General features: G+C 46.3%; 1 protein-coding gene across 4 annotated transcripts; it reads right to left on the bottom strand.

Moving 5' to 3' along the window:
* Window positions 1–97: 97 nt before the first annotated feature.
* On the bottom strand, window positions 98–24,908 carry LOC127689445 (baculoviral IAP repeat-containing protein 3). Of its 4 annotated transcripts, none has more exons than XM_052189150.1 (9): window positions 24,672–24,904; window positions 10,770–11,713; window positions 10,570–10,669; window positions 9,215–9,293; window positions 8,404–8,452; window positions 5,677–5,919; window positions 2,985–3,236; window positions 1,995–2,036; window positions 98–1,812 (listed from the first exon to the last, which is right to left on the bottom strand). In XM_052189150.1, the coding sequence occupies exons 2-9, from the start codon at window positions 11,620–11,622 to the stop codon at window positions 1,619–1,621; spliced, it is 1,812 nt and encodes a 603-aa protein (XP_052045110.1). In that variant the 5' UTR covers window positions 11,623–11,713; window positions 24,672–24,904; the 3' UTR covers window positions 98–1,618. The 4 variants fall into 4 exon arrangements, with proteins under 4 accessions (XP_052045110.1, XP_052045111.1, XP_052045112.1 ...); XM_052189151.1 differs by lacking the exon at window positions 24,672–24,904 and adding an exon at window positions 24,379–24,493; XM_052189152.1 differs by lacking the exon at window positions 24,672–24,904 and adding an exon at window positions 14,789–15,100.
* Between the last annotated feature and the right edge of the window lie 3,013 nt (window positions 24,909–27,921).

Here is a 27,921-nt window from a genome sequence, read left to right as displayed (position 1 = left end):
ATGCTTTGATTAGCCCCACACCACTGAACCCAAGGCTGGCCTTCGGGCAAGGGTTTGGTGCTCTGGCATTTCTCTCTTTGAGTAAAGCATCATCAAGTTCTCTATTTCATGATTCCTTTATGTATGACAACAAGGCATTCTGTGTCCCCTTCCACCATCCGTGACAAACTCACGATGACAGGGAAACAACATTACAAGAAATAACAGTGGCAAATGCAAGCCTAAATCTACTACTCACTCTGCATGCATTCCAGGGAAGGAAACTGGAGTGGTTTGAATAGAATGACCCCCACAGACTCAGATGTCTGAATGTTTGGCCCACTGGGAGGTGGGCCTTGTTGAAGGAAATGTATCACTGTCAGGAGTAGGCTCTGAGGGCTCCTAATGCTCAAACTCCACCCCCTACGCCCCCACCCCCATAGAAGAACAAGTCATCTTGAGTCTTCTGATCAAGATGTAGAACTCTCAGCTCCTTTTCCAACATCATGTCTGCCTGAATGTGTCATGCTTCCTGCCATGATGATAATAGACTGAACCTATGAAACTGTAAGCCAGCCCCAATTAAATATTTTCTTTATAAGAGTTGCCCCTGTCAGGACTGAAGAGATGGCTCAGCGGTTAAGAGCATTGACTGTTCTTCCAAAGGTCCTGAGTTCAAATCCCAGCAGCCACATGGTGGCTCACAACCATCCATAATGAAATCTGATTCCCTCTTCGGGTGAGTCTGAAGACAGCTTCATTGTACTTAAATATAACAATAAATAAATCTTAAAAAAAAAAAAAAGAGTTGCCCCTGTCATAGTGTCTCTTCACAGTAATAAAACCCTAACTGAGTGAGACCAAAGCATTGAACCGATTCCTGTAAATCAAATGTCACTTCAACTCCTGACTTTGTATGGGGCTGTGGGAGAGTCAAATTCAAAGCCTCATGCTTTCATGCCAAACACCTTCCTGATTATACCATGTCCTTAGCCCCGTCATTTAAGAATTCTTAAAAAGATATTAAAGGAACCTTGGTGTGATTAACCTGCTCAGAATTATTTTGTTTTAAAAAGTGTAATTATGTTGCTTTATTAATTTTTTCTCACAAATTCTTTATAAAAATTCTATATCCCTAAAATGTCATCCAATAAATAACAGGAATTTCTATGCATAACATAGATGGAAATCTGTGCTCCCAGTTCTTAAATCAACTCGAGAAGATTCTAATTTCTGAACCACAAATGCCAACATTGTAAATCTTCTTTGAGAATTTCAGGAGTGCAGGCAATCCCTGCTTTTCAGGAACAAGAACAAAACCCTCTCTCATAGCATCTGGATATATGAACGGGTAAGCTTGTGATGCAGGTAGTATGCAAATATGTTGACAGAAAACAGTTTTCTGAGTTGGGAATAAATAGCACTTTTAAGGAAGCCAATTAAAATTATTATAGAACTAATTCATTCATTCTTGAGTTTAGACAAAAGTTTTTCTTTTTTCCCATGTTTTTCATTTTTACGTTTGTTTGTTTGGCAGTGTCTTGTGTGGTCTGGGCTGGCCTCGAACTCCTAGTGGAGCTGGGAGAGGTGCTGGACTTCTGCTCCTCCGCTGGGCTGCAGCGTGGACCATCAGTCCCGCTCAGGAGAGAAATGTGCGCACTGTGCCCTTGATGGTCCCTCGACAGATGGGACACTTCCTCAGCGCAGGAGCACAGTCTCTGCACACGACCAGATGGCCGCAGGGAATGAACACGATGGACACCTCTCGGTCCATACACACTTTACACGTTCTCTCCTCCTGGAGCTTCCGCAACTGTTCTTCCATCGGTAGAACTGTGAAGAGGAGAAATTTCTTATTTAAAACAGAGCCTGACTTCCGATCCTCCCACCTACGGTTTACAAGCACTGGTCACACAGCATATGATGCCGTGTGAGGAAAGAGAAAAACATTTTCGATGAAGAGCAAGAAAATACAAATGATGATTTGAATAAGTTTAAAGTCTTAGCTCCATTACCTGCATTGTCATCTGTGGGAAGACTCCTAATGTTCTGTTTCACTGGGGGAGGAAAGGGGAACACATTAGTATGGGAATCAAGGCTGGCATTTACATTCTAAAGATTTTATTTATCTAATATTAATGTTTATTGGAGACACAGAATTATTCTGTAACTCAAGCTGGCAATGAACTCATAATCCTCCTGCCTCAGACTCCTGGATGCTGTGATTGTAGGTATGTATTACCATGCCCAGCAGCAAATTTATTTACTTTGTGTGTGTGTGTGTTTGTGTGTGTGTGTGAGAGAGAGAGAGAGAGTGTGTATGAGAGATTATGTGTGTATGAAAGTGTGTGTGTATGAGAGAGTGTATGTGTATGAGAATGTGTGTGTATGAGAGAGAGAGTGTGTGTATGTGTGTGTATGAGAGAGAGAGAGAGAGAGAGAGTGTGTGTGTGTGTGTGTGTGTGTGTGTGTGAAAGAGAGTCTGTATATATGGGAGAGTGTGTGTGTGTGTGTGTGTGTGAGAGAGAGAGAGAGAGAGAGAGAGAAAGTGTGTGTGTGTATATGAGAGATTATGTGTGTATGAAAGTGTATGTGTATGAGAGAGTGTATGTGTATGAGAATGTGTGTATGAGAGTGTGTGTGTGTGTGTGTATGTGTGTGTGTGTGTATGTGTGTGTGTGCGCGTGCGCGCACATGAGAGAGCACATGAGCAAGCGTGGGGAGGGTGGGCAGTTCTGGGGTCAAACTCGGGTCATCAGGTTTGTGAGGGCTTAGGAGGCGAGCACTTTTACCTGCTGAGCATCTCACCAGCTCCCTGAACCTTCCAACACACAGCAGATTTTAAATACTTTACACTTTGGACAAAAACTCAACAAAATCCCTTAATTTTGTGCAATTAAAATATATACACTGGACTGAGTCCTTTTCAACAATTTCCAATTACTAATAAAAGCCTCTTTGCAATTGATCTAGAAAGTTCCCCCAGTTAATTTCCTAGCACTTACCAAATATATCTCTGTATAATGCAGGGTCAGTTTCCTGAAGGGAGTTTCTGAATGAGGTCGCCGCAGTGTTTCCTTTTGCTAACACAGTATCAATCAGTGTTCTTGCTTGTAAGGGGTGTGGTTTCTGTTTCACAGCATCATACTCCTGCTCAGTGATGGCCCTTGCACTTAGGAGGCAATCCAGCATCGGTGGCACACACGTTAAATGTTGAAAGAGCACCATTTTGTTCTTCCGGATTAATGCTAGATCATCTTTATGAAGAGAAAGAAACATAGCTGCCTTTTGTAAGTACATAATGCACGAACGAGGTCATATTTGTTTAAAGATGCACCTCATCTTGGCGGCCAATTCACTATGACATTAAACTTCTGATTTTTCTGCTGCTACCCTCTGAGGGCCAGCTTTCCACAGATGGCCCCCGGCCCAAGTCACACATCGATAGTGATCAACCCAGGGCTTTGTGACTGCTAGGCATGCGCTCTGCAAATCTAGCAATGTCCATAGGCCATGATATCTTCATTTTTAGTATTCTATTTTCTACTATGGAGATACTTTCTACTATATCCATAAAAATGATGAATACTAATAAAGGCAGTTGGAAAAATTAATTTAGGAGAAGCAGTTAGATTTTAGATCATTGAGTTTGTCACTGGGACACTTATACAGAACCACATTAAGGACAAAAGAAATTGTGCTTAGTTAAAAAAAGAATCAGTCATACATGAGCATTTTAGTTTTCTGTTTGGTTTTGTCTTTTAATGCAGCCCAGGCTAGCCTCATACTCACCTCATTGCTAAGGATGGCCTTGAATTTCTGCTTCCACTGCAAAGATGTTAGGCCTATAGGCATGTGCCCCATACCCGGGGTTATACACAGGCCTTCACATGCCTGGCAAGCACTCTACCAGTTAAGTTGCACTGACAGCCCTGTTTGTTTTAAGGGTTCATTCTGCTCTAACCCAAGCTAGTCTGGAGCTCACCAGGCATACCAGAACTCAGGAGGCTAAAGCAGAAAGGTCATGAACTCAAGACCTCTGAGCTGCATAGCAGGATCTTGTCTCAAAGTCTGCTTTCTGCTCTGCTGAGGCTCTGGTCCATGTTCAGGAAAGAGATCAGTGTGCGCTTTTCTCCGGGCCAGAGTGAGGATAGCAATCGGAACAAGAGAAGAGCTGCACACGCCCAGAGGAAGGGCTCTGAGTGCAGAGCAGCAAGCAGACAGCAAACAGCACGAAGGCTGGAGAGCTTGCCCTGGAGGAATGGAAACAGTGCTGGTAAGGGAAGATAGCTCTTGTGTGGACACGCAGGGACTTAAACACGTGGCCCATGTCTGTCATCCCAGCACTTGGGAGGTGGAGGTAGGAAGATCAGGATTCAACTACATAGCAAGTTCAAGCCCAGTCTGAGCTACCTGAGACACTGTCTCACAGGGGTGGAGAGAGGGGAGGCTGGAGGGGCAGCCCCACAGTATCCTCTAGGAAAGCTAACACTCCCTTCCAGGCTTCAAGGGTTCCTGCACACACACGGCACACATAAAACTCACACATAGACACATAAATTAAACAGTAATTAAAACAATATCGTCTGAGACATATTCAAATTAATAATTCTTCCAGATGCCATCTCAACTTATAAGAAAGGGAATTAGCAACCACCTTGGGATCAAGACTGTGCTTTGGGTCAGTGAGCTGGCTCAGCGTGGAAATCAATCAGTTTTAAAGATTAATGACAGGACTTTGAAACTTGGAATCCAAAAAATGGGGAAGGAGAGTGATCAGATCATCTCCAATAAGATGTCCTCTGACCTCTCTCTATCTGGCATGGCATGGCAGCCCCTCCCCCACACACATACACCTATTCAAAAATTAAGAACTGATTTGATAACAGTAGTATGTTGAAATCAAGCTCCTGAGTGCACAGCTTGTGCTTTAAGAGGAAAACATAAAGGCTTATTAATTGGGAAGATCTGTGTACACATGCATAAAATAAAAACCATACAGAGAGTGTGATTGTTTTGGACTTTTAAAGTTTGGGGTTTTTTTTGTTTTTGTTGTTTTTGAGCTCCATGAATAATTATATGCAAAGCCAAAAATTTGAATTAAAAAAAAAATTGCAGGCCTGGAGAGAGAGCTCTGTGGTTAAGAGCAGTGACTGTTCTTCCAGAGGATCTGGGTTTAATTCCCAGCACCCACTTGGTAGCTGACCACTGTCTGTAACACTACTTCCTGGGGATCGACGCCTTCTTCTGGCCTCCATAGGCATTGCACGGACACATGCACGCAAGATGGCCATACACATAAAATAAAAATAAATAAATCTAAAAAAATGTTAACAGTTGCTCAACATACACATTTTTTAATTAATGAGCAGTTCTGATGTATTTTTAAGAGTGTGTGAGTATGTGTGTCTGCATCTGTCTGTGTCTGTGGGTACATGTGCTACAGCATGCGTGTAGAGGACAGGAAAACCTGTGTGAGTCAAACCAGTTCTCCCCTTCCATCAAGTGGGCTTGGGGATCAAGCTTTGTGGTCAGGTTCAGCGGGATACGCCCTTACCTGCTGAGCCGGCTCCCCAGTCCTCCACAATGCACTTTCAGAATTTGAATTTAGAACATGAAACATAAGAAAGGCCAGGCTGGGTAGATGGGCATGGGCGACGTCACGTCTCTCCAAGGAGAGGCCCTGTTGTGCTGTACCTGACTCCTCCTCCTCGACCGCCTGCTCCGTCGTCCGCTCCTCTCGCATCTCATCTTCCGCGTCGAGTAAGCCTATCACGAGGTCACTGACCGTCCTGTAGTTCTCACCAGTGGCCAGGATCTGGCGCTGCACAGTCTGTCTCACCAGACTCCTACTGAAGCCCATTTCCAAGGCTGCTTTAACCACAGGCGTGCTCATCATCACCGCGTCCTCTGAACCTTCTCCAGCGCCGAAATGCACGACTGTGTGGACCGGGCATTTAACAGATGTTAGCAGCGCCCAGACACCTTTTTGTTGTGGCTTTTCTTTTAGGAATCCTTCTAGGCCAGTCTAGTCTCAAGCTTATTATGTAGCCCAGGCTGATGTCAAATTCATGCCAACTCTCCTGCCTTAGAAACTGCCAAGCACAAACCAGCATGCCTGGCTTCATATACTTTTTAAATAGGAAGTTATAGCAATATCAAAACCATAAAAGATAAAAAATAAATAGGTACTATACAATATGCATTTTGCTATCTTTAAAATGACATATATTCAGCCATTGAAGTAAGAATATAAAATACTATTGCCTTAAATTCCAGTCTGTGATTAGCTCTCCTCGAGTGGAGAGAGAACTGAACGCCAGGGATCATTCCGCCAGAATCAGGGGCTTCAGCCTATTTATTTATTAGTTGTCTACAGTATTTTAATTGTGACATATTCATATTCACGTGATATATATCACACATACATGATTCCTCTAGTTGTTTCCATTTCTTGCAAATGACATGGTTTCATGCTTTAATTTATGACAGGGTAATTTTTTTTCTTTCTGTTTGTGAGGGACAAGGTCGCAGCGTATAGACAAGATCTTGCCTCAGCTTCCCAAATGAACACTATCCATCCATCGCCAGCAAGCGTCTTAACTCGATCCATCAGCCCGGCTACCCCAGTGTCCCAGAGTGCCACCCACCCCCTTTCAGCTAACTTAACTCTACAGTCCAACCACTTAAAACGCAAACCTGGTGTCATACTCCCCAACCTGAACGCCAGCCATTACCTTCCACAAAAATCTCAAATCTAACTGTGGCTCATACATTCTGATCCAACCCACCTCTCGCTACTCCCAGGCCGTAAGCAGCCCCATGCGCTTGCCCCTTGCATTCTGTGCTGGAATTCATGAACTGAGAGCTCTTGAGGCAGATGATTCTGCCCTCCCCTCGGTGCTGAGTCAGCCAGCTGGCCTCACTCAGGGCATTGCCTGTCTGCAGCTCCCTCTTCTGGCTAGACAAAGTCTTTTCTCTGTTCTTGGAATGCTCCTCTTCCATGTTGCTTAGCTCTGAGGCTGTGTTGCCCAGAACATGCTCTGCCAGTCGACTGACTCTTTTGTTCTTGGACTCTCTGCTAAGACAGGTATTTCCTCCAGAGAGCCTTTCTTTCACTTTTTCGTTTGCTTTCTTGTATGGTTTTTCTTTCCCTTTTGAGAAGGGCTGTGTGTGTGTGCCGTGGCACGTGGGAAGTCAGAGGACAGCCTTCAGGCATCAGCTTCCCCTTCCACCGCACGAGTCCAGGGGACAACTTGGGCTGAGTCATCTGCCAGCCTTGTTTTGTTCTTTTAAGAAGAGGTCTCAGTAGGTTACCCAGGCTGGCCTGGAACTCACTGTATAGCCCAGGCTGGCTAAGAATGCATAACCCTTGCCTTAACCCTTCAAGTGCTAAAGTGCAGGCCCTGCCCCAGACAGATGCTGCTATATTTGCCTTTTCTATTCCCCAGACGTAGACAATTGTCCTTCACTTTCCCCTTCAGATCCTATGCCCCATGTCATTAGCTCATGAGGACAGTCACATGCTTATCTTGTTTTCTTTTCTTCCTTTGAGCACCATCAGCAATAAAAATCCACAATGAAACTGTATTGCACTGGAGCTGGAGAGAGGACTCAGTGGTTGAAAGCACTGACTGCTCTTCCAGAGGACCCAGATTCGATTCCTAGCATTCAATGAGAGCTCACAACTGTCTGTAAGCCCAGTTCCAGGGGATCTGGTACTTCACACACACATACTAGCAGGCAAAACACCAGTGCACATACATGAAGGTAAACAGATGATTAAAATGTATTGTACATTTGAATAGTAAACATAGGGACAGGGCACCTGTTCAAACTATTGCTCCGTCCTCTTGGGTCTAAGTAACAAGTAAGTTCCTGACAATCTAGGCCTAGGGGGTCCCAGTGAAAAAATGGAACTGTGATCTATACTTTCTACAGACAGGAAGAGTATGTTTAAAGTGTAGATGCTCCGTGCTATGGGGTGGAGCTAGGGTCCATCCTATGAGGTCCTAGGTTCAATCCCCAGGGCCATCAAAAACAACTATACATAGAGACCCAAGATACACAATTACACACACTGATTAATCTAGGAGGCCTGAAGCATAAACTAGACATTTATGATGTTTTTTACATGTTCTCCCAGCAACTCTTTTACATTTGATAGGCAGTAGCAGGAAGTCTTAATTATAAATCACATTTTCAATTATAAATTATAAATCAACACGAATATTCATTTCCTATGGTAACCTTTCAATCGTTTTTATTTTTACGACAGGGTCTAACATAATTCAATAGGGCTGTGAGCATGGAAGCCTCCCACGTCTGCTCTCCTAACGCTAAATTACAACGGCACCCAACTTCCCTTCAGCCTTAATACAAAACGGATCACTTTAATGCAGGAATTATGATTACTATACGTACTTGCTGCTTCTGCATTCTCGTCTTCCGGGGACTCTGATGTAGATAATAGCTATAGGAAAACATACACATGTTAAAATATAAACTGCATCCTAGCACTGCCCTGAAAATGGCCAACAGACCTGCTCCATATAACCTACCACCATCTGACTCTGTCATCAGCAAGACATTTCCTCAGTCAGAAGCAATATTTCATTTACATTCACTGACAATTTGAATAATGAGGCTCTAAACTAACAGCTTCTATGGAGACTGTGCTCCAGAGAGCTAGGTCTGTCCTCACTGGGCAGGACAGGCTGGGTTTCCTGGGAAGCAATGTGTTGGCCCTGAATCTGCAAATCCCACGTTCTCTCGTTATCTGCTGGGACCCAGTCCACGCCAGTCAGATCTGCTGGCCGTGGCCAACACGTTCTTGAACCTCAGACAATGAAATAAGAACTCATTAGCTTTTCCAAGGAGCAGCTAACAAATGCTTACGAATCACTTACGTAAGCATTTATTATACACTAAAGTTATTTTCCTCAAATTTATTGTTTATTCATTTCAGAGTTTAATTTATTATTAGCTGATTAGACAACAGCTTAAAGAGAAATAGAACAAATACTGTCTTTCATGTGGCTAATAGATACAGATCTGTTTTTTCTCAAAGGAGAAGTACCTTGCACACTTACGTCGAGGTTTGTGAGAGGAAAGGAAGGCGTGTTTTAAAACAATTTTTGCTTTTTCACTGAAATACTATTCTGATTTATTTTTACAAATAAATTTTTAAAAAAATAAAAATAATTAAAAACAAAAAGGGAGGCCGGCCTCCTACCTGCTCAAGTAGATGAGGGTAACTGGCTTGGACTTGGCTGACAAACCCTTGGCCTTTGATTCTGATCAAGTACTCACACCTAAAACAGAACCAGCAGGAATTACTGAATAAGACAACACTGCTCATCATCAGCTTCATAATGGACAGTTCATGTTTTATGATAGAAAATTAATTTTAGTTTTAAAAAGTGAAATGAAACTTAATAACAAACGATGTCCAAATGTTCACCTCACATGAGAGGTGGTTACGCACCGCTGAGGGACTACTGGGTCAGAACGAGCCCCACCTCAGCGCACACCGACTCTGTATGGGCCGCTTTCCTTCTGAAGATTCATTATTCTGCTTGTGTACGTTTCTGGGTCTATGTGCGGTGCGTGTATGTAAATGCGTGGAACTCACGGAAGCAAGCAGCATGCATTGAGTCCTTCAGCAGCCAGACTCACAGGCGGCTGTGAACGCCTGACACGGCTTCGGGGACCAAGCAAGCAGGAGGAGCCCCTAAGCAGTGGCCAGGAGAGCCCCTCAGCCACCACCCTCGAGCCTGCCCCACAGAGCGCCTCCTGCTCTCCATGATTCTAAGGTTCCTAAAAATACCCTTAAGCAAATACGGAGTCCCCTAAATAAGCCATCGGATCATCTCCATGACAATTTTATGGGCTGAAAACATGCATAGAAGCACTCTCAGGAAGGAATGTGACACTCATTACAACTCCTCTACTAATGAGGCTGCCAGTCCCTAGAAAATACAGGTAAATTGTTAAATTTAACTATAAAGTAAATCATGGCAGCATCAAAGCAGGCTCACAGTTCTTCTTGTGTATTCACAATGGAGGCTGGCGAGATGACGCAGCTAGCGAAAGTGCTTTCCACCAAGCCTAATAACCTGAGTTGACTCCCACAGGGTAAAAGGTGAGGGCCAGCCCTCAAAAGTTACCCCCGACCTCCACACCACATACACATAAAGCAAATAAATGTAAAAGAAAAAAGTTGTTAACTATCACAATGCGAAGCCCTTAAAAAAAATCAATGTGAATATTCTTTATACTCTTCACGATTTTAAAAATCTGAAGTGACAGAGTTTAAGAGAAGACTCAGCAGGTGAGAACACTGGCTGTTTTTCCAGAGAAGCCAGATTTAATTTCCAGCTCCCACATGTTGACTCAAAACTCTAGAACTTTAGTCACAGAGGCTCCAGCACCCTCTTCTACCTCAGCACACGAACGATACACAGACACATACGCACAACACATATAAGAATAGTAAAGCCTGCAGGACTTAGGAGGCACACTTGCTGTAAAGGAAGATAATGTATCTCATGAAAGCCATAAAAGATGCAATAATTTCAAAGCAGTTACCTTGGAAACCACTTGGCATGTTCCACCCAGGGGTCATCTCCAGACTCCCAGCACCTCAGCCCACCATCACAGCAAAAGCACTTGACGTCATCACTGTGTCCTAAAATGTATTTTGAACCAAAACTTATAAATATATAAAATTTGTCCATCCACATATATAACACTTGAGGGATCTTTATAATTCTCAGATCGTCTCTTACCTGTATAATAAAAGCCCGCGCTTGCAAGTTCCTGGGGATGAACTGGAGCACTAGAAGGCCAGTTAGAGAATGTTCTAACACGGGCTGCGTGTGTCTGCATGCTCAGGTTAGAGACAGTGTATCTCGAAGCAGACTGACCCAGGTCTTTTAAGAATGGACAGTGGGGAAAATGTCTGCGATGCTCTGACAGGGCGTCATCCTTTGGTTCCCAGTTGCTCAGTTTCCCACCACACGCAAAGCAGGCCACCCTGTCTCCAGGTCCTATGTAGTAGAAGCCGGCTCTGGCCAGTTCTGCTGGTGACAGAAAAGACAACGGCCACGTTTGATAGGTGAGAAATCTGGCCTTCTCTGTGCTCATTGCAAACTGGTAGGGACTTGTGCTCAGAGCAGGACAATCTTGATTTGCTTGGAAGTTGACGGGGTCTGAGGGATAGCTTGAGTAAGAGCCGCTGAAATAGCCAGTGCTCTCGGAACCTGCGAAGCATGGGGGTGTGGAGCTCATCACTGTGGAGGAAAGGGAAGGCTGAGGGCTAGCTTCCAGACTGTTGGCTGGATTCAGAGTCTGTACAAAGCTGCAGCTGGGGTACAGCTTTCTGTGCTTCTCAACGGGACTGTCCCCTTGTTTCCAGTTGTCCAGCTTCAGGCCGCAGCAGAAGCACTTGACCTTGTCATTGACACCAGTGTAGTAAAAGCCAGCACGAGCCAGACTCCTTTCTGAGACAGGAACTCCCCTGGGAAAAGCTGAGTACGTGGACAAGCGGTACAGCTCACACGAAAAGTCGTACTTCAGCTCAAAGGTGTCGGCACTCTTCATCAGCTTGGCCAGGAAGGCGCTGTCTTGAACCATGTTCATGGTGAGATGACAGGGAGGGGAAGGGACCAGCCTTTCTCTGGGGATGTAGTTTTGTGCATGGCTCTGGTCAGTTTTACTACTAGGCTGATACCTAAAATAAGAGCAAATTTTTTCTTTTATGTATTTTGGGTTTCAGTAGGATGAAATTCTAAATCCTACCCCGAAACATTTTAAGGCACAACTACACACAACTATACCTTTGTATAATCTTCATGCATCTAATAAAAACTAGATTCTACCTAATAGCCACTGTATGGTTAAGGTTAATCCCATCTGAAGCACAGTGGTTGGGGCCCCTCTATGCCGGGCATCCTGAGGGACAAGTCTGCCTCCCTTTGCCACTGGAATGCATTAGCACCAGTTACCCAAGCTGCACTAAAAACTATGTTTCATATAAAACAAAAGCATAGCCGGGCGGTGGTGGTGCACGCCTATAATCCCAGCACTCTGGGAGGCAGAGGCAGGTGGATTTCTGAGTTCGAGGCCAGCCTGGTCTACGGAGTGAGTTCCAGGACAGCCAGGGCAACACAGAGAAACCCTGTCTTGAAAAAAACCAAATCCAAAAACAAAACAAAACAAAACAAAAAAAAAAACAAACAAAAAAAAAGCATGATTTAGATAGTTTTAAAATTATAAATCCCTTCAAAACTTTTTGATTAGCTTTTGTTTCCTTTCAAAGGACCAAGATCAGAATTATTAATTAATCCTCTACTCAAAATGCCTTTACTGCTCATCTGGGTAGCACTGGGGACTGAGCCCAGGGCCTTGGGTACACAAAGCCTGTACCTTACCACGGAGTCATCCTGCAAGACTTAAACTTCAAGACAGGGTTTCTTTGTGTAGCACTGACTGTCCTAGAACCAGCCCACTCTGTGGGCTAGGGTGACTTTGAACTCAGACATCCCCTGCCTCTGCCTCCTGAGTGCTGGGATTAAAGGCGTGCTCACCACTGCCAGCCTGAGACCCAAACTTTTAGTTTTGTTCAGAAATTACCTCAAAGGTATTCCTTGTGCCCATATTTATCAAGACAAAAGGAAAAAAAGCCCATTACCATCTAAACTGCAGAGACCTTCAGAATTAAGAATTTCTCATGCAAGATTTATTAACTATTAGCAAATCATGCCAAAGCACCAGAGTTGGCTGCCACTGGATGGTGTGACCTCGTGCGATGCACTGATGTGGTCACTGCCCCCTTCTGTATGAGTACACGAATCACCGAGAAATAACATTCCAGACTCACATAGTATGTAAAAGCAAAGAGTGTTTATTCTGCAGAGATCCGGCATGCGGGGGGTCTCCCGTTCCTTGAAATGGCAATCCTGAGGTGAGCTTGCGGGCTCAAGTTAAAGCTTATTACAGGATCCAGGGAGAGGTAGGTGACCTTTATCTTGATTGGTCAGCTCTATCTCCAGGAGTATGAGGGTCTCTGGGATTGGCTAGGGTTTGGGGGGACTTTCTAGAACTATTGATGACTATTTTTTGCCCCAGGCCAGATGGCAGGGAAGCTCCTGATTGGTTGGCTGCAGGCTATAGTTTTTCTTGGAATTGGTTTGTTCGGTTCTGGGAAACAAACTTAGGCCTAGTCCCCTTGGTATCTCATAGCCTGTCATGGGGTCAGTCTAGCTCAGTCATCTCATTCACCCCTTGAGTAAGGGCCCATCTTGAATCCTTGAAATGCTTCCATACCATGGGCTGGTATTGTTGCCTGAGAATCATCAGTAGAACAGTGGAAATTCATTCCTTGACAAACCTGACTAAAGGATTAATTATTTAGGGTCCAGAAGTTAAGGCTAAGAGTAAAAGGATGATAAGTCTGGCCAGGGCTGAAGCAAGGGTGGTTAACAAAGGGGACAAGTTAAAGAGGGACGCATACCATCCTTGAAACAGTTCTCTTTCCATGCAATCTTTTTCTCAGCAAGGCCATTGATTCACTGATCCCGGTATATAAAAACAGTATTGTTCCCCTAAGGCCAGACAGAGACCTACTTGCTGAAGGAAAAGTAAGTGCAAGCCCCTTCTATTTTGTGGGACTCCTTTGCCAGGGAAGAGAACTCCTTTAGGGCAGTAATGGATTTTTCTACCTCTCAGATCAGCATCTATGGCCATTTGCAGGGCCACCTTATAATTTTTATCCTGGAGACTCAAGGCTGAGGCACATATGCCAGCAGTGCCAGCCAACCCTAAGAGGGTAGATGTGGCTGAAGCAACTCCTTCTACCCTGTCTATGGGAGGATCCAACTGGTTTAGTCTAGCCCCTCCTACATCAGTCACCTGAGGGACAACTGGTATCAGAACACAGAATCCTCAGGCACATTTAAAACTAGGGCATGAATGCACGAGGTGGGCCCTGAGGCCCAAGCCCAGCAAACATCACCTGGGGACAGCAGGTATCCCGCAGTGGTAGGGGTACAGTGGGGTACAGTGAGGTTTCAGAAGTGAGAGGGGTCAGAAGGTACCTCATTTCCAACACAAAGTCCCTGTCTTGTTATCTATTGATTTCAGGGTCAGCTTTCCTCAGCCTGACTGTTGACATCTACATTGGTTACCATCTGTGCTCTGTGAATAATCCCTGGAGACTGCTATTCTGTCATAATAAGGGGCTAAGTATCCAAGCATGACCAACAGTCCCAGGTTAGACCTGAGCAGGAGGAGTTAAAAACCTAGAAAGTGACTTTTAGTAACCTCAGGGGTCCTGACTCAGGTGACCTTGCTAGGGTGTAAGGATGGTGAGTTGGTGTTACTAACACCTTGTGCAGGGATACCCAGATAGTAAGGGGGTTCAAAGCAAGGTCTACACGTCTTTCTTCTAGGGGCTGGGTATCCTTTCATATACAGGACTGGGCTCCTAGTGTCTGTGTATCCCCAAACCAGGTACAGCGATGAGATCATCTTTAACAGGAGGTTTCTAGTTTATCCATCTGGAGGACTCACATCCTCATGCTGCCCAGAAAAAGGACTCTGAACTCTGCATTTGGCATGATGGCTCCAGTCCGAGAATGACCGGGCAGACATAAAAGGCCTGAGTCCCTTCCACCCCAGGAGAGTTACAACCATAGCCAGGGAAGGGCTGTTGATCTGAGGGGCCCATCCCCCACCCACCGGGTCTCACAGGTCTAAATGAAGGTCAGGGAACCAAGTACCCTAGGGAGCCGAGTGGGTGTCTTACCCACTGCAGAACTAATCATCTGTCAAGTTAGACTCCGGGCATAGCAGGGGTTAGTGGTTGGTGCAGCTGGAAGTAGTAAGCAAGCAGGCATAGGAGTGTCCACATCAAAACTTTCGTGGTTTGGCAGGGGTTGCCTTCCATTGCTCCTAAGATGGGTTGTTCTTCTACTGGAGGGCTTGACATGGGAGTGGTGTATTCATGTCCAGATCCCATCCACATTCACAGCTATTGACATGGTCAGGATCACAGAGTGAGGTCCTTTCCATCGAGGTCCAGGGTCTTGCGGTTTTCGTTTAATCCTGACTTTGTCACCTGGTTCAAAGCAGTGAGGGTTGGGGGGAGGAGCAGATTCATAAACCTGACAGATGGAAGGCCAAAGTTGTTTCTGGGTTCTGTGGAGAGTTCCCCAAAACTCCAAGAACTTATGTTGGTCATATTCAGCTGGAATATCAACTAGAGGGTAGGAACACGGGAGGGGGCCTCCCATACAGGATCTCAAAGTAGGTGAGAGCCAAGCCCTAGGGGTGTTCCTAGCCCTATTTAAGGTAAGAGAGACCCAGTCACGGCCAGTTTCAAGGGTTAATTTGGTCAAGGCCTCCTTCAGGGCCTGATTCATGCTCTCTACCTGTCCTCAGCTCTGGGATCTGTATGTACAACGAAGTTTCCAACTGATCTCCAAGACATGTATTAAAGATTAAATTACCTGAGAGAAGAATGCTGGTCTATTGTCGGACCCAAGCAGGGTGGGCAGACTGTACCTGGGTATGATGTCTTCTAGAATAGCTTTTGCAACTACATTGGCAGTTCCTTCTTTGTAGGTTATCTATAAAAACTAACACGTGTTTATATCCATATTCCTGGCTTCACTCCTATATATTTCCCAATTGGCCTCTGGCTGTTAGCCTGTAATTCTGGCTTACAGAGTTCCTTGACTGAGGCTCGAAGGGTTCACAGTCTGGCAGGTGGAGCAACCAAGTGTCCCAAGTCAAATATTTTATATTTTGCCCCTTGCAACAATTCCTTTAATTTTTGGTGACCCAGATGCAAGGCCTGATGGATTTGATGGATGAGTTGTTTAGCAAACTTCTTAGATAAGATGGTACAGATCTTGGCAATTTGCAACCATCCATCTCTTCTGTAGATTTCCTGGCATTTGGCCTGATCTTGTTTGTCCTCAGAGTATATCTGGGGACAGCTGGAGTGCACAGGGTGGCAAGGCTACAGGATGTGAGCAGTGGTGGCCTAGGCAGCCTTGTGGCTTTATCAGCTAGCCTGTTTCCTCAGGCTATTTCTAATGTCCCTTTTTGATGCCCAGGCAATGAATTATGGCCATCTGGACAGGAAGCCAGAATGACTCCAATAAAGCAAGTATTCTTCCTTATTTTTGGTGGGTTTTCCTTCAGCAGTCAGCAGTCCTCTCTCTTAGTATACGGACCCACACACACATGAGCTGTGCCAAAGGCATATCTGCTGTCGGTGTAAATGTTAGCAATGGTCCTCTTCACCAGTTTTAAAGCCTGGGTCAGAGTTTCTTAGTTCAGCATTCTAGGCTGAAGTTCCTGGCAGCAAAGCAGTTGCCCAAATAACAGAGTCCAAGTTCACTACCTCCGCCACCCCAACCCCGCCCTGCATTCCTGGTTCCATCATGGGTGTAGCTGCTCTCATCTGTGAAGTAGATGGGCTCAGTATCCAGCCAGGGTATGTCAGTTGGGTCTGGTCTAATGTTTTGAACATGCCCAAAAATTATAGAGTAATCACGCTATATGTATGAGGATGGGTCCAGTTGCAGGGCGGCTGGGTTTAGGGCAGATAATGAATTATATCTCATACAGGGGAATTCAAAAGCAGTATTTGGAAGTGTACCAGTCTAGCATTGGATAGCCATTGGCTGGGTGGATTCTTGAGAATTCCCTCAAAAGCATGGAGGGAAGGGGGTGAGGGGGGTGGTGATAAAAGTTTCTGCCCCACGGTTATCTTGTCAGCATCCTTGGCCAGCAGAGTGGTGGCAGTTATAGTCCAGAGACAGGCTGGTGATCTCTGAGACACCGAATCTAGCTTCTTGGATAAATAGGCCCCAGGTCTTTTTCTGTGGGTCCAAAGTTTAGATGAGCATTCGCTTTGCCAACCCTTTTCTTTATCTACATACAGGTGGAAGGGTTTGTGCATGTCCTGGCTGGACACAGCCAACACCTCCAGTAAGGCTTTTCTTAAAGTCTAACGGCCATGTCCATCTCAGAAGTCCATTCTATCTTATCTTCCTGATCCCTGGTGACCTCATTTAATGGCTTTGCTATTTCAGCTCCCAGAGTCTACAAAACCTGGCAGACCCCCCCCCCAAATTCCCATGCTTTCCTTTTGTGTGATGTACCTGGGATGCTGAGGGTAGTGTGCTTACTGGCATCTGACAACAGCCTTGGCTCCCCTTGAGTATGTACCCCAGATAAGTGACAAAGCTGGGCCTTCTTAGCAGACACTCGGTAACCCACGGGACTCAGCTCCTGTAGTAAGGTCTGGTGTGACCTCTAGGCATGTCAGGGGCCACAATTAGGTCATCTACATACTGGAGTAAGGTTACTAGAGAGTAGGCCCTCTGGCACTCCCCCAGGTCCTCAGGCTGTGACTCATCAAAGATTATGGGTGAGTTCTTAAATCCTTGAGGCAGATGTGCCCAAGTCTGTTGTCCATTAAAGCCTCTCTCCATTTCTTGCAAATATAAGCTGGCTTTGGGTGACAGAGGGAAGATGAAGAGGCCTCCTCCTGGTAGAGCAGTGTGCATTGTGCTCGGGAGGGGTTTGAAACTGGGATGGATGTCTTCGACTGACTTGCTTACTCCCTCAGATCCTGCACAGGTTGATGGTCAAAGGAATGAGGTGTCTCGAGTGGAAGGAGAGGAGTATTCTATGCTCATCGGCAAAAAATCAGAATCCCTGCTTCCCAGAGCCAGTTGCTGTGTGGGCTGACTCCCCATTCTGGCTTCTCTGGGCATTGGATATTGCCTGATTTGCACTGGTTTAGCCCCAGCCTTTAATTGGACTAGAAAAGGGCCCTGATGTCGGGCAAGTCCCACTGGATTTTTTTTTCTGCCCAGACCTTGGATACTTCTACCAGAAACCCCTGGAGTATGGGCTTGGGGATGGGGATGGCTGAGGGAACAACTTGTATTCTTCTTCCAGGGCCAAGGTCAGGACACAGATGGGCCTTTCTTATCCAGCACATCCATTCCCTCTGGCCCAAAATGGATTCAGGCTCCCCCAGCAGGGGGTTTGGACATGCAGGGATGGTCATAAATGAGTGGACACCAGTCCTAAATCCACCTTTCTTTTCTTTCTTTCTTTCTTTCTTTCTTTCTTTCTTTTTTTTTTTTTTTTTTGATTTTTGTTTCGTTTTGTTTTAGTTTTTTCCGAGACAGGGTTTCTCTGTGTAGCCCTGGCTGTCCTGGAACTCACTCTGTTGACCAGGCTGGTCTCGAACTCAGAAATCTGCCTGCCTCTGCCTCCCAGAGTGCTGGGATTACAGGCGTGTGCCACCACTGCCCGGCACTAAATCCACTTTTCTTCGGGGAGTCCATGGATAGGGCTTGGTGCCCGTTGCCCCTTGCACCCATGCCCCTATATCCACCAGAAAGTCTATGGGCTTCCCCTCCATTAGGGCTATCCAGGGCTCACGGAAGGGAGTTGAACCCCAACACTCTCAGTCATCGCGTTCCTCCAACCCCAGAATCTTTGTGTCCTCTCTTGGATTTTCCTTAGAGCATTCATGTTTTTCCAGACCTTTCTCTTTGCAGTAAGCACATTGGTCCCTCTGTAATGGAGGTTGGGTTTATCCTTTCGTAGGGGCTGACTCACCCTTGCCCCGTCCATAACCAGGTTTTCAGCTCTCTTTCATCAGAGCAGCCCTGGTTTATGGTGGTGAGCAGCACTTTCACCAGTCCTCTGGTCTGCCCATCCTCAGGGGTCTTTAAACTGTTGAAAACATTCTCAGCTGTAGCCACTGATTCCGTTAGTTGCTTACCCACAAAGCAGCCTAGGTACTGAAGTTTCCGGCAGATGGCAGGGGTGGCTTGATTGACGAAGGCCAGGTTGATGGCAGATTGGTTCTCTCTGACCTCCGGATCAGACAGAGTGTAGCTCCTGTAGGCTTCCATTACACTTTCCAGGAAATTTCTCCATGACCCTTCTTTTCCCTGAACTATTTCACTTACTTTGGACAAGTTTGTAGGCCATCTAGGAGCCTCTGGGAGGCCCCCACATTAGAAACTGGCCGTAGACTGTGAGTCTCTCTTTACCTGCATCAATGTGATGGTCCTAATCAGGCCAAGTCAGAGGAAAGGTCACAGCAGTATTGGCCTGGATCCAGGTGGGCAGCCTACTTTCTCCCAGAACCAACTTCCTTCTGGGAGCTCCCAGAGTCTGCTCCCTCCCCCCAGTACTGAAGGGGACCTAGGGCAGCTGTTGGCACCCCAGTGGCTGAGTCCAAGAGTTCTGTCAGAGAGATGGTTTTCTGAGACTTTAGGGATCTGCAGCTTCCAATTGTAAATTAGATCATTAGCAGAAAAGGGAATAAGGGAAGGTATGTCATGAACTGTCTTCTCCCCTGATCAGGTGGTGGTTTGGGCCCAACTGTGGGGCTGACGCCATGTGGAGTTGGGATTTTCCTCTCCTCCTGCCTGCACCAGCTGACCAGAGGCAGCAGCAGGGATGTTGGGGGCAGAAGTCCTCCTCAGGGGCTGAAGGAGACCGCAGAGCGGGTACCTTGGGCCGCATGGCCAGGCAGTTTCGCACTGACTGCCCACAGGCTATGGTTTCTCTTGGAACTGGTTTGTTCAGTTCTGGGAAATAGAAACTCAGGCCTAGGGCTGGAGAGATGGCTCAGCGGGTAAGAGCACTGACTGCTCTTCCAAAGGTTATGAGTTCAAATCCCAGCATCCACATGGTGGCTCACAACCATCCATAAAGAGATCTGACACCCTCTTCTGGCATCTGGAGACAGCTACAGTGTACTTACATATAATAAATAAATATTTAAAAAAAAAAAAAAAAGAAACTCAGGCCTAGTCCCCTGAACTGGCATCTCAAAGCCTGTCATGGAGTCAGTCTAGCTCAACCCTCTCACTCCACAGGTTTGTGAAAACTTGGTCATTTTTTGTCAACTATGACATTTTTTTTTCTGAATAAGCTGGCTCACTTGTCAAAATAATGTAGCCACTGCCATTTTAATCCTTGAAGTCTGTTGAAAAGACCTCCAGGGCAAACCTTTCAAACATCAGTGACCATGTGGGTGGACGGTTATCAACTCTCACATTGGTCTTACTTCCCCTAAGTTTGTTATGCCTATCAGAACAATATGTTCCTGTTTGTTCTCTCTGATAGCTGAGGTCTTACAACATGTCAGTGACCTCAGCAAACTTGTGTAATCCTGCAAAAGGATGACTACTAACTTCTAGATAACTAACACTCTTTTAGATCTTTCTTGAACCTGGGCACTTTTTAAAAAAGATGCATGTATGTACACATTTTATGTATATGCATGCACCATCTGCCTGTATACCAGCATGCCAGAAGAGGGCGTCAGATCTCATTACAGATGGTTGTGAGCCACTGCATGGTTGCTGGGATTTGAACTCAGGACCTTGGGAAGAACAGTCAGTGCTCTTAACCACTGAGCCATCTCTCCAGCCCCACCAGGTAATTTTCTGAAGGGTACACCAGAACTGTGCCCCAGCCACTGAACCCCCTTCCCTTCCAGAAGTCAGATTCACAACCACGTCATAATAACCACATCTCAGAGAATGACACTACATGCTTTGAATTAGCATTTTTAGACATTTGTCTGTCCATGCACAAAACCACCTCCCAAGATCACACTAAGTCCCTTTTAAGGGCTTTAGGTCTCCATTTTGAGATGTTTTGCCTTACAGAAGAAACTGAGAAAAAAGTTAGTAGTAGTAGAAGGGTTTAGTGTCCTATGTAACCCTGATTAAAATAGAGAAATTAAAGTCAAATAACTTACTGTGTTATAACACAATGGTCTTTTTTTTTTTCTTTATCGTTTTTTCGAGACAGGGTTTGTCTGTGTAGCCCTGGCTGTCCTGGAACTCACTCTGTAGACCAGGCTGGCCTCAAACTCAGAAATCTGCCTGCCTCTGCCTCCCAAGTGCTGGTGTGTACCACCACTGCTCGACTGTCTTTTTTTTTTTTTTTCTTTCTTTCTCCCCCCGACTGCCTCTTTTTGGAGGTTAGGATTTCCCTATGTGGTTGAACACAGCCTCAAACTCATAATCTCCTTGTCTCAGGTTCCCAAATGCTAGGTTCTCGCAAGCACCACCATGACCCTTTCCTTAAGATGTTTTCTCCAAAATAGAGATTGGTATACATGGAGACGCTATGCACATTGGGCAGGAGCTGGGGTTCAGTGGCAGAGGCGCATGGACAGCATACCCATGGCGCAGCCACAGTTGGCAGCACAGAGAATAATGTTGCACTGGGCACCATCAGCAGAGAGGTCTCACCCAGAAGCCACGAGTGGCACACCAGAGCGCACTGCACTCAGAAGGGGCTCTTAACCACCAGGCCATCTCTCCAGCCCCACTTTTCTGAAATCTTTCAGTGCTTTCTCGACAGGTCCAGTACTTGAGTTTACCCTTCTCGTGTGCCTCTTTATGTTTTTGTTTGTTTTCTGTTTGAGACAGACACGCTATAGCACAGGCTGGCCTAATACTCACTCTGTAACCCAGGGGCCCTCAAACGCACAGTAACATGAGTTACTGAGTTCTGAGGCTTCAGGCATGAGCCAGTAACTCAGCTTCTAATTATTTTCATTAGAATTACTAATGTATATTGATTAAACTAGTAGATTGCCTGTGACACACACACACACACACACACACACATATGTACATATACATATATATTGTGCTTTGACCTTTCTTCAACCCTCTCCTGCCTCTCCTACCTCTCCATCGGTTTTTAACAGTCCCTCTTTGGAAAAATGAAGACATGCTTTCATTTATACATCTGCCTTTCTTTCTCTCTCTCTCTTTTTTTTCTCTTTTTGCTTAATGTGATTTCCTGGTCCATGTATTTCTTCAAAAGATACCATTTAATTTTCTTTACAACCTAATAGTATTTCATTGTACACACACACACACACTTTTTCTTTGTCCTGTTAACAGGCATCCATTTTGTCCAATAGTGAATAATAAGACAATAAACAGAGGAGTGTGGTGATTAGAATGAGAATGGTCCTCAGGCGTCTAAATGTCTAGTGCACGGTGGGTGGGCTGCTTAAGAAGGATTAGGAGGTGCGTCCTTGTTGGAGGAGGTGTTTCACCTGAGGGTGGGCCTTACCAGGCCTTACCATACTAGTCTGTATGTCTCTCTCTCTCTCTCTCTCTGTCTCTCTGTCTGTCTGTCTCTCTCTGTCTCTCTCTCTTTCTCTCTCTCTCTCTTCCTCTCCCTCCCCCACCGTCTGCCCGATGCCCATGGATCATGCCATAACTCTCAGCTGTGTTATGGTTTGTATATGCTCAACCCAAGGAATATCACAGTTAGAAGGTGTGGTCCTGTTGGAGTAGGTGTGGCCTTGATGGAGTAGCTGTGTCACTGTGGGTGTGGGCTTTAAGACCTCTTCCTAGCTGCCTGGAACTCAGTCTTCCACTAGCAGCCTTCAGATGAAGATGTAGAGCGCTCAGCTCCCCCTGCACCACGCCTGCCTGGATGCTGCCACGTTCCTGCCTGGATGATAATGGACTGAACCTCTGACCCTGTAAGCCAGCCCCAACTAAATGTCGACTTTATAAGACTTGCCTTGGCCGTGGTGTCTGTTCACAGCATAAAACCCTAACTAAGCCATACTGCTCCCTATTACTCTCTATTACTATTAAGCATGCTGCCCTGCGACGACCATGGGTCCCCGCCCCGCCCCCCCCCCCCCCACCAAACTGTAAGCAAGCCCCAGTTAAATGCTTTCCTTTATAAGTTGTATTGGGCAGGTGTCTCCCTCCAGCAGCAGTGACTCACAGGTACTCAGGTGCACTCCTCTATGTGCCTACCAAGGAACAGTGGAGCTGAGTCCTATGGTCATTGTGTTTTCAATTTTTTGAGGGTCTGTTCCACTGATTTCCATAAAGGCTAGACTAGCTTGCGTACCCAGCAACAGCGGCACTTGTTTTTCCCACATCCTGAGCCGCATTTGTAGAAATAACCCTTAGTCCTCCCAGGCCTACTGTTTCATTAACAGGCTCCATTCCTCACTAGTTGAGGCCCTCGGCCTGCCTTCCTTTGTGGACTGACTCTCTCCTGCTGCTCTGAAGGGCTCTCTTCACATTTCCTCAAACCCTGCTTGCTGGCCGTCCATCCCTCTACACAGTAATCATGCTGAAGTCTACCCCAGCCACTCCGCAGCCAAGCCAGCAGAACATTTGCTTATGAATCACACAGACAGTCGGCCTATGCACCAGGACCCTTCACTCTCCATATTCATAAAATAAGATTTGCTGAAAGCTTTGACATCTACCACTGGGCCCGCCTCCTCTTAGGCATGTCCTGATCCCTGCCCTTGTCCACATCGGTGTGTGGGAGCCCTCTTTCTTTCCAGTGGTTCCTTATAGATGTGTTTGGCACCCCAGTTTCTCCTCTTACTCCACCATGTCCAGTAGACCCAGGGACTACTGGGCGTCCCCACCGTTTGGGGCAATGAGCTGGGCCACTTCCCTGACACCACAGAGTAAATGTGTCTTTCTCCCGCACCTTGGTCCATATCTCCTACAGAATAGGAAATATGCTCTAACCTCTGTAGTAGCCACAGCTCCAGTCCCTGGCTGCTATTGTGTGAGACATATAGCCCAGGCTGGCCTTGGACACCCGATCCTTCAGCCTCTGCCTCCCAACTGCTGTGATTACAGGCCTGCACTACTGACCCCAGCAAACATGGTCATCAAAGACTTTCTTAGCACAGCTGGCAGAGCCCAGCACGTTCATCACATTGTCATTTATTAGTTTCCCCTGTGACTGCTAGCTTGGCCTCGTGGTAATTTACTCCCAGGCTCCGGAGTCACACATCACAGGATTTCAAGAGAGTCAGTCCCTTTTCCACCAAGAGTGTAATGTTGGGCAATTGTCCAGCTACACCCCTAACCCCATGCCTCAGAGGCAGAGGTGGGTGGAGGTCACTGCTGCCTTCAGTTCTCTTCTAGTCATCCAGTTCCAGCCAGCCAGTTCTACATCGTGAGACCACATGTGCCTCAGTTTCCTCGGTGCAAAATGGGTATAGTAATGGCACCTGCTTCTTATAACTGATGATCAGAACCTGGCATACTGTGGGCAGAAACGACTCCAGCCATTTACCGACTAGATTAAGAGCACTGCTGAGAAACTGTGTACAGTGACTCAGGCCTGTAATCCCAGCACTGAAGGGGTTAAGGCAGGAGGATTTTCCGGAGTTCAAAGCCAGTCTCAGCCACAGTGTGAGATGGTCTCTGACACACCCATCGCTCCCCCAGAAGAGAGAGCCCCAGTGTTTGCCTGAGCTGATCACTAAGAAAACACCAGCTTCCCAAAGGCTCTTTCTTAAACCTTAGACGCCCTACTCACAGCGACTCTCACAGGGTCCAAGTCTCCCAGATGCCTCTCGCAGCAGCCTAATTAAAATGCCAATTCCTCGGCACTGACGCCTCACTCTGGAGCTCCTGAAAGTAGGGGCGGGGGTTGGGGGGGGGGCGGATTTGGGCGGCCAGGGTCAGCGTTGCCAGCCTGCACGTCGCCCTCCCAAAAGACCACCGGTGCACAGAAACCGGTTTTGCGGGTCCTCGTTCAGATCTAGTCACCCTGCTGATCCTCGAGCCACCCCAGGGACCCTGGTTGGATCCCCACGCGCGAGTACTCACCGCAGCCCTCTTCCTAGACTCTGCACGCCAGCAATGACCTCTGATCTCCGGGGGTGGCACCCTCGCCTGGCCTGTGGGGTGTGGCTGAGTGTCGCCAGCTCGGCCTTGGCCACCGCCCCCCGACCCTGCCCTGCCCAGGGCTGCTCTGTCCTGCGGTGCTTTCCTTAGGGCTCCGGGGAACTCCAGGGTGAAAACCACACGCACTTCCTCCTAACCCCTGGTGGCCACCCCGGCCGGGGATTTCCGTGGCCCTTCTGTGCGTGACTTCCTGGGCCCGGCTCCTCCTCGCGTCATTTACTGAAAGTTTTTACTTCAAGGCGCTCGGTTCTTACACAACATTGAAAACAGATGTGCAGCCTATGGGTTGCGCCTGAAAAGGTTTATCCCCCACCCCGCTCCCCTCCTCCAGCCTCCGAGTCCTTCAATGTGAAACAAGCCGCAACCGTCCGGGTTACAACTGCTAAATTAAAAAAGTATCTTTGACCTTAAGGGGAAAAAACCCGAGTAACTCTGTAAAAGTCTCTCTGGTTTTACTTTTTGTTTTGGTAAAGAAAAAAAGCTGAAAGAAACATTGTAAAAAAACCTTATGGATCTCGTTTTTTCAGGTTGTTTTTATTGTTTCAAAGATCAGAACTACAGCTACAGGTAGCAGCAAATGCCTTTAATCCCAACACTCAGAAGGCTGAGGCAGGGGGATCCCTGTGAGTTCCCGGCCAGTCTGGGCTACATAGTGAGACTTTGTTTTTTAAAAATGTTAAGCCGGGCGGTGGTGGCACACACCTGTAATCCCAGCACTTGGGAGGCAGAGGCAGGCGGATTTCTGAGTTCAAGGCCAGCCTGCTCTACAGAGTTCCAGGACAGCCAGGACTACACAGAGAAACCCTGTCTCAGAAAAAAAAAAAATAATAATTTTAAAAGTCTGGGGTTTTTTTGTTTTTTTTTTTTGACTTGACCTGTTTTAGTGATTTTTATTTTATTTTGTTTTTCCTTATTGTATTTTGTTTTATAAACAGGACGAATAAATAGAGAAAAAACAAAATTCCTTCTTTTAGCTTTTTCTCTTTCAAGGGAAGACACTTAGCTATCTCAATGCTCCTGTAAAAACTTGACCCTTGCTAGGCCATGGAGATGCATGCCTTTAATCCCAGCACTCATGGTGCCGAGGTAGATAGATCTCTGTGAGTTCTAGGCTAGCCTGATCTACGAAGTGAGTTCCAGGACAGCCAGGTTACACAGAGAAACTTTGGCTGGGAATTGAACCCAGGACCTCCGGAAGAGCAGTCAGTGATCTTAACCACTGAGCCCTGACTATCCTGGAGCTCACTATGTAGACCAGGCTGGCCTTGGCCTCACAGAGACCTACCATCCTCTACTACTATGTAGACCAGGCTGGCCTTGGACTCACGGAGATCTACCATCCTCTACTCCCAAACAGAAAAATAAAATTCAAAAGAAACCACGCAGTCCTGATTCCAAAGTGCTGGTGTCAGGGAGAGAGTTCCTGGCTGAGGGATGGCTTCATGGCGTCCTGTAAGGAGAGCACAGCCAGGGTCAGGCTCGGTGGCATGACCTCAAGAGGCAGAGGTAGAGGCAGGTGGACCTCTGGGAGTTTGAGGCTGGCCTCGTGTACACAGCAAGCTCTGGGTCAACCAGATCTATACAGCGAGAGCCTGCCTCAGAATTAAAAGACGGATCAACACAACTGGATCAGTTCTAACACACTCATCGCGAAGACCCAACTGAACAAAGAAACATTTAATAAATCATTGAATGATAAAACTTGCCCCTAATAAATTGCAGCTTACTTTAATTTATCCTGATGATATCATGATGAAGTAAAATTTATCTGGCATCAAAGCACACAGATCTTAAAAAAGTTACATTATATTTTTTAATGTATGTATGTATGTGTATATGTGGATTGTGCACATGTCACAGCATATACATATAGAACTCAAAGGACAGCTCGTGGGGGGTTGTGTTAGGAATTAGTTCTACTGTTTTGTCTTAATTCAGCCCCCAAATCGGGAATCTGCCTGTCCAAACACTGAATGTCCCTGCCCCAATTGGTTTTGATTGATCAATAAAGAGCCAATGGCCAATGGCTGGGCAAGATGAAGGAGGCGGGACTTCCTGGGGGAAGGACCGAGGGGGGGGAGAAAGAAAGGGTCTTCTCCATGAGAATGGGGTGGGATGGGCCACTCCAGGAAGAAGCAGGAGGGAATAACAGGCAAAAAGTAGGTACAAGAAGACGAGCGGGCCCCAGAAGGGCTGCCCAGAGGTGTCTTGGGCAGCAAAGATGGGGGGCCATCCAGAGGGAGCCAGAGCAACAAAGAAAAAATGTAGACTTTAAAAGATATCAACTCAGGAATACAGGGGACGGGGTTGTTAGCTGCAGGGAGGATTAGAAATGCCCAACCATTAAGTTAGTCAAGACATATCAAAATTAACATGTGTTAATGTGTGCGTGTGTGTGTGTGTGTGTGTGTGTGTACTTCATTCAAGATTGTGTGTGTGTGTGTGTGTGTGTGTGTGTGTGTACTTCATTCAAGATTCCACAGGGCTCTGATGGGTGACTGGAAGAGTGACGCATCAGGAGCCAAAGCAGTTTAACTAATTCACTGTTACAGTGTTGGCTTTTTCCTTCCGCCATGCTGATACCAAGGACCATTCAGATGGTCAGGCCTGATGATAGCTTACCCCTGAGCCACCTCCCTGATCTCCACAGATCTTTTAATTATTTATTTATTTATTTATTTCAGTTAGGGTTTTATGTAGCCCGGACTAGCTTTAACTCTCTGATCCTTCTACCGCCACCTCTTGAGTTTTGGGACTGTGTGCATACCACCATGCCTGGTTTCTGTGTACTGGAGACGAAACCCAGGGATTTCTTGTGTGCTAGGCAAGTACTCTACCTACTGAACTACACTGCCATCCCACATAATGGATCGTTTTGTCTTTTGATTTTTACTCTGTAGTCCAGGTTGGTCTGGAACTTACAATGTAGCCAAGGTTGGCCTTAAATATATGACGATTTTCCTGCCTCAGCCTCCCAAGTGTTAGAATCATAGGCCTGACCCACTGCGCCGGGCTGGCTCTGTGGCTCTTGGCAAGTGTGTTCAGATAACCAACAGCCAGATTAGGACCAGAACAACGTTTCCATAATCCCAGACTCCCTCGGTCACACCACAGGGCCCTCCCTCCACGCGCTTCTCCGGTCTATAGCAATAGACCCTCTGCCTTCCACAAG

Source organism: Apodemus sylvaticus, chromosome 7, assembly GCF_947179515.1.
Source record: "Apodemus sylvaticus chromosome 7, mApoSyl1.1, whole genome shotgun sequence".
NCBI lineage: Eukaryota > Metazoa > Chordata > Mammalia > Rodentia > Muridae > Apodemus > Apodemus sylvaticus.
Note: the sequence above shows the minus strand (reverse complement) of the source record. Positions and strands in the feature narration are given on the sequence as shown.

Bases quoted from the DNA above. Each gene is read 5' to 3' on its own strand.
- LOC127689445 (XM_052189150.1), bottom strand. From the start codon at position 11,622: ATGAACATGGTTCAAGACAGCGCCTTCCTGGCCAAGCTGATGAAGAGT. The intron at 2,037-2,984 runs GTAAGTGCTAGG...TTCCTCCCCCAG, and splicing joins ATTATACAGAGATATATTTG to TGAAACAGAACATTAGGAGT. The intron at 1,813-1,994 runs GTAATGGAGCTA...TCCTCTTCACAG, and splicing joins TCCCACAGATGACAATGCAG to TTCTACCGATGGAAGAACAG.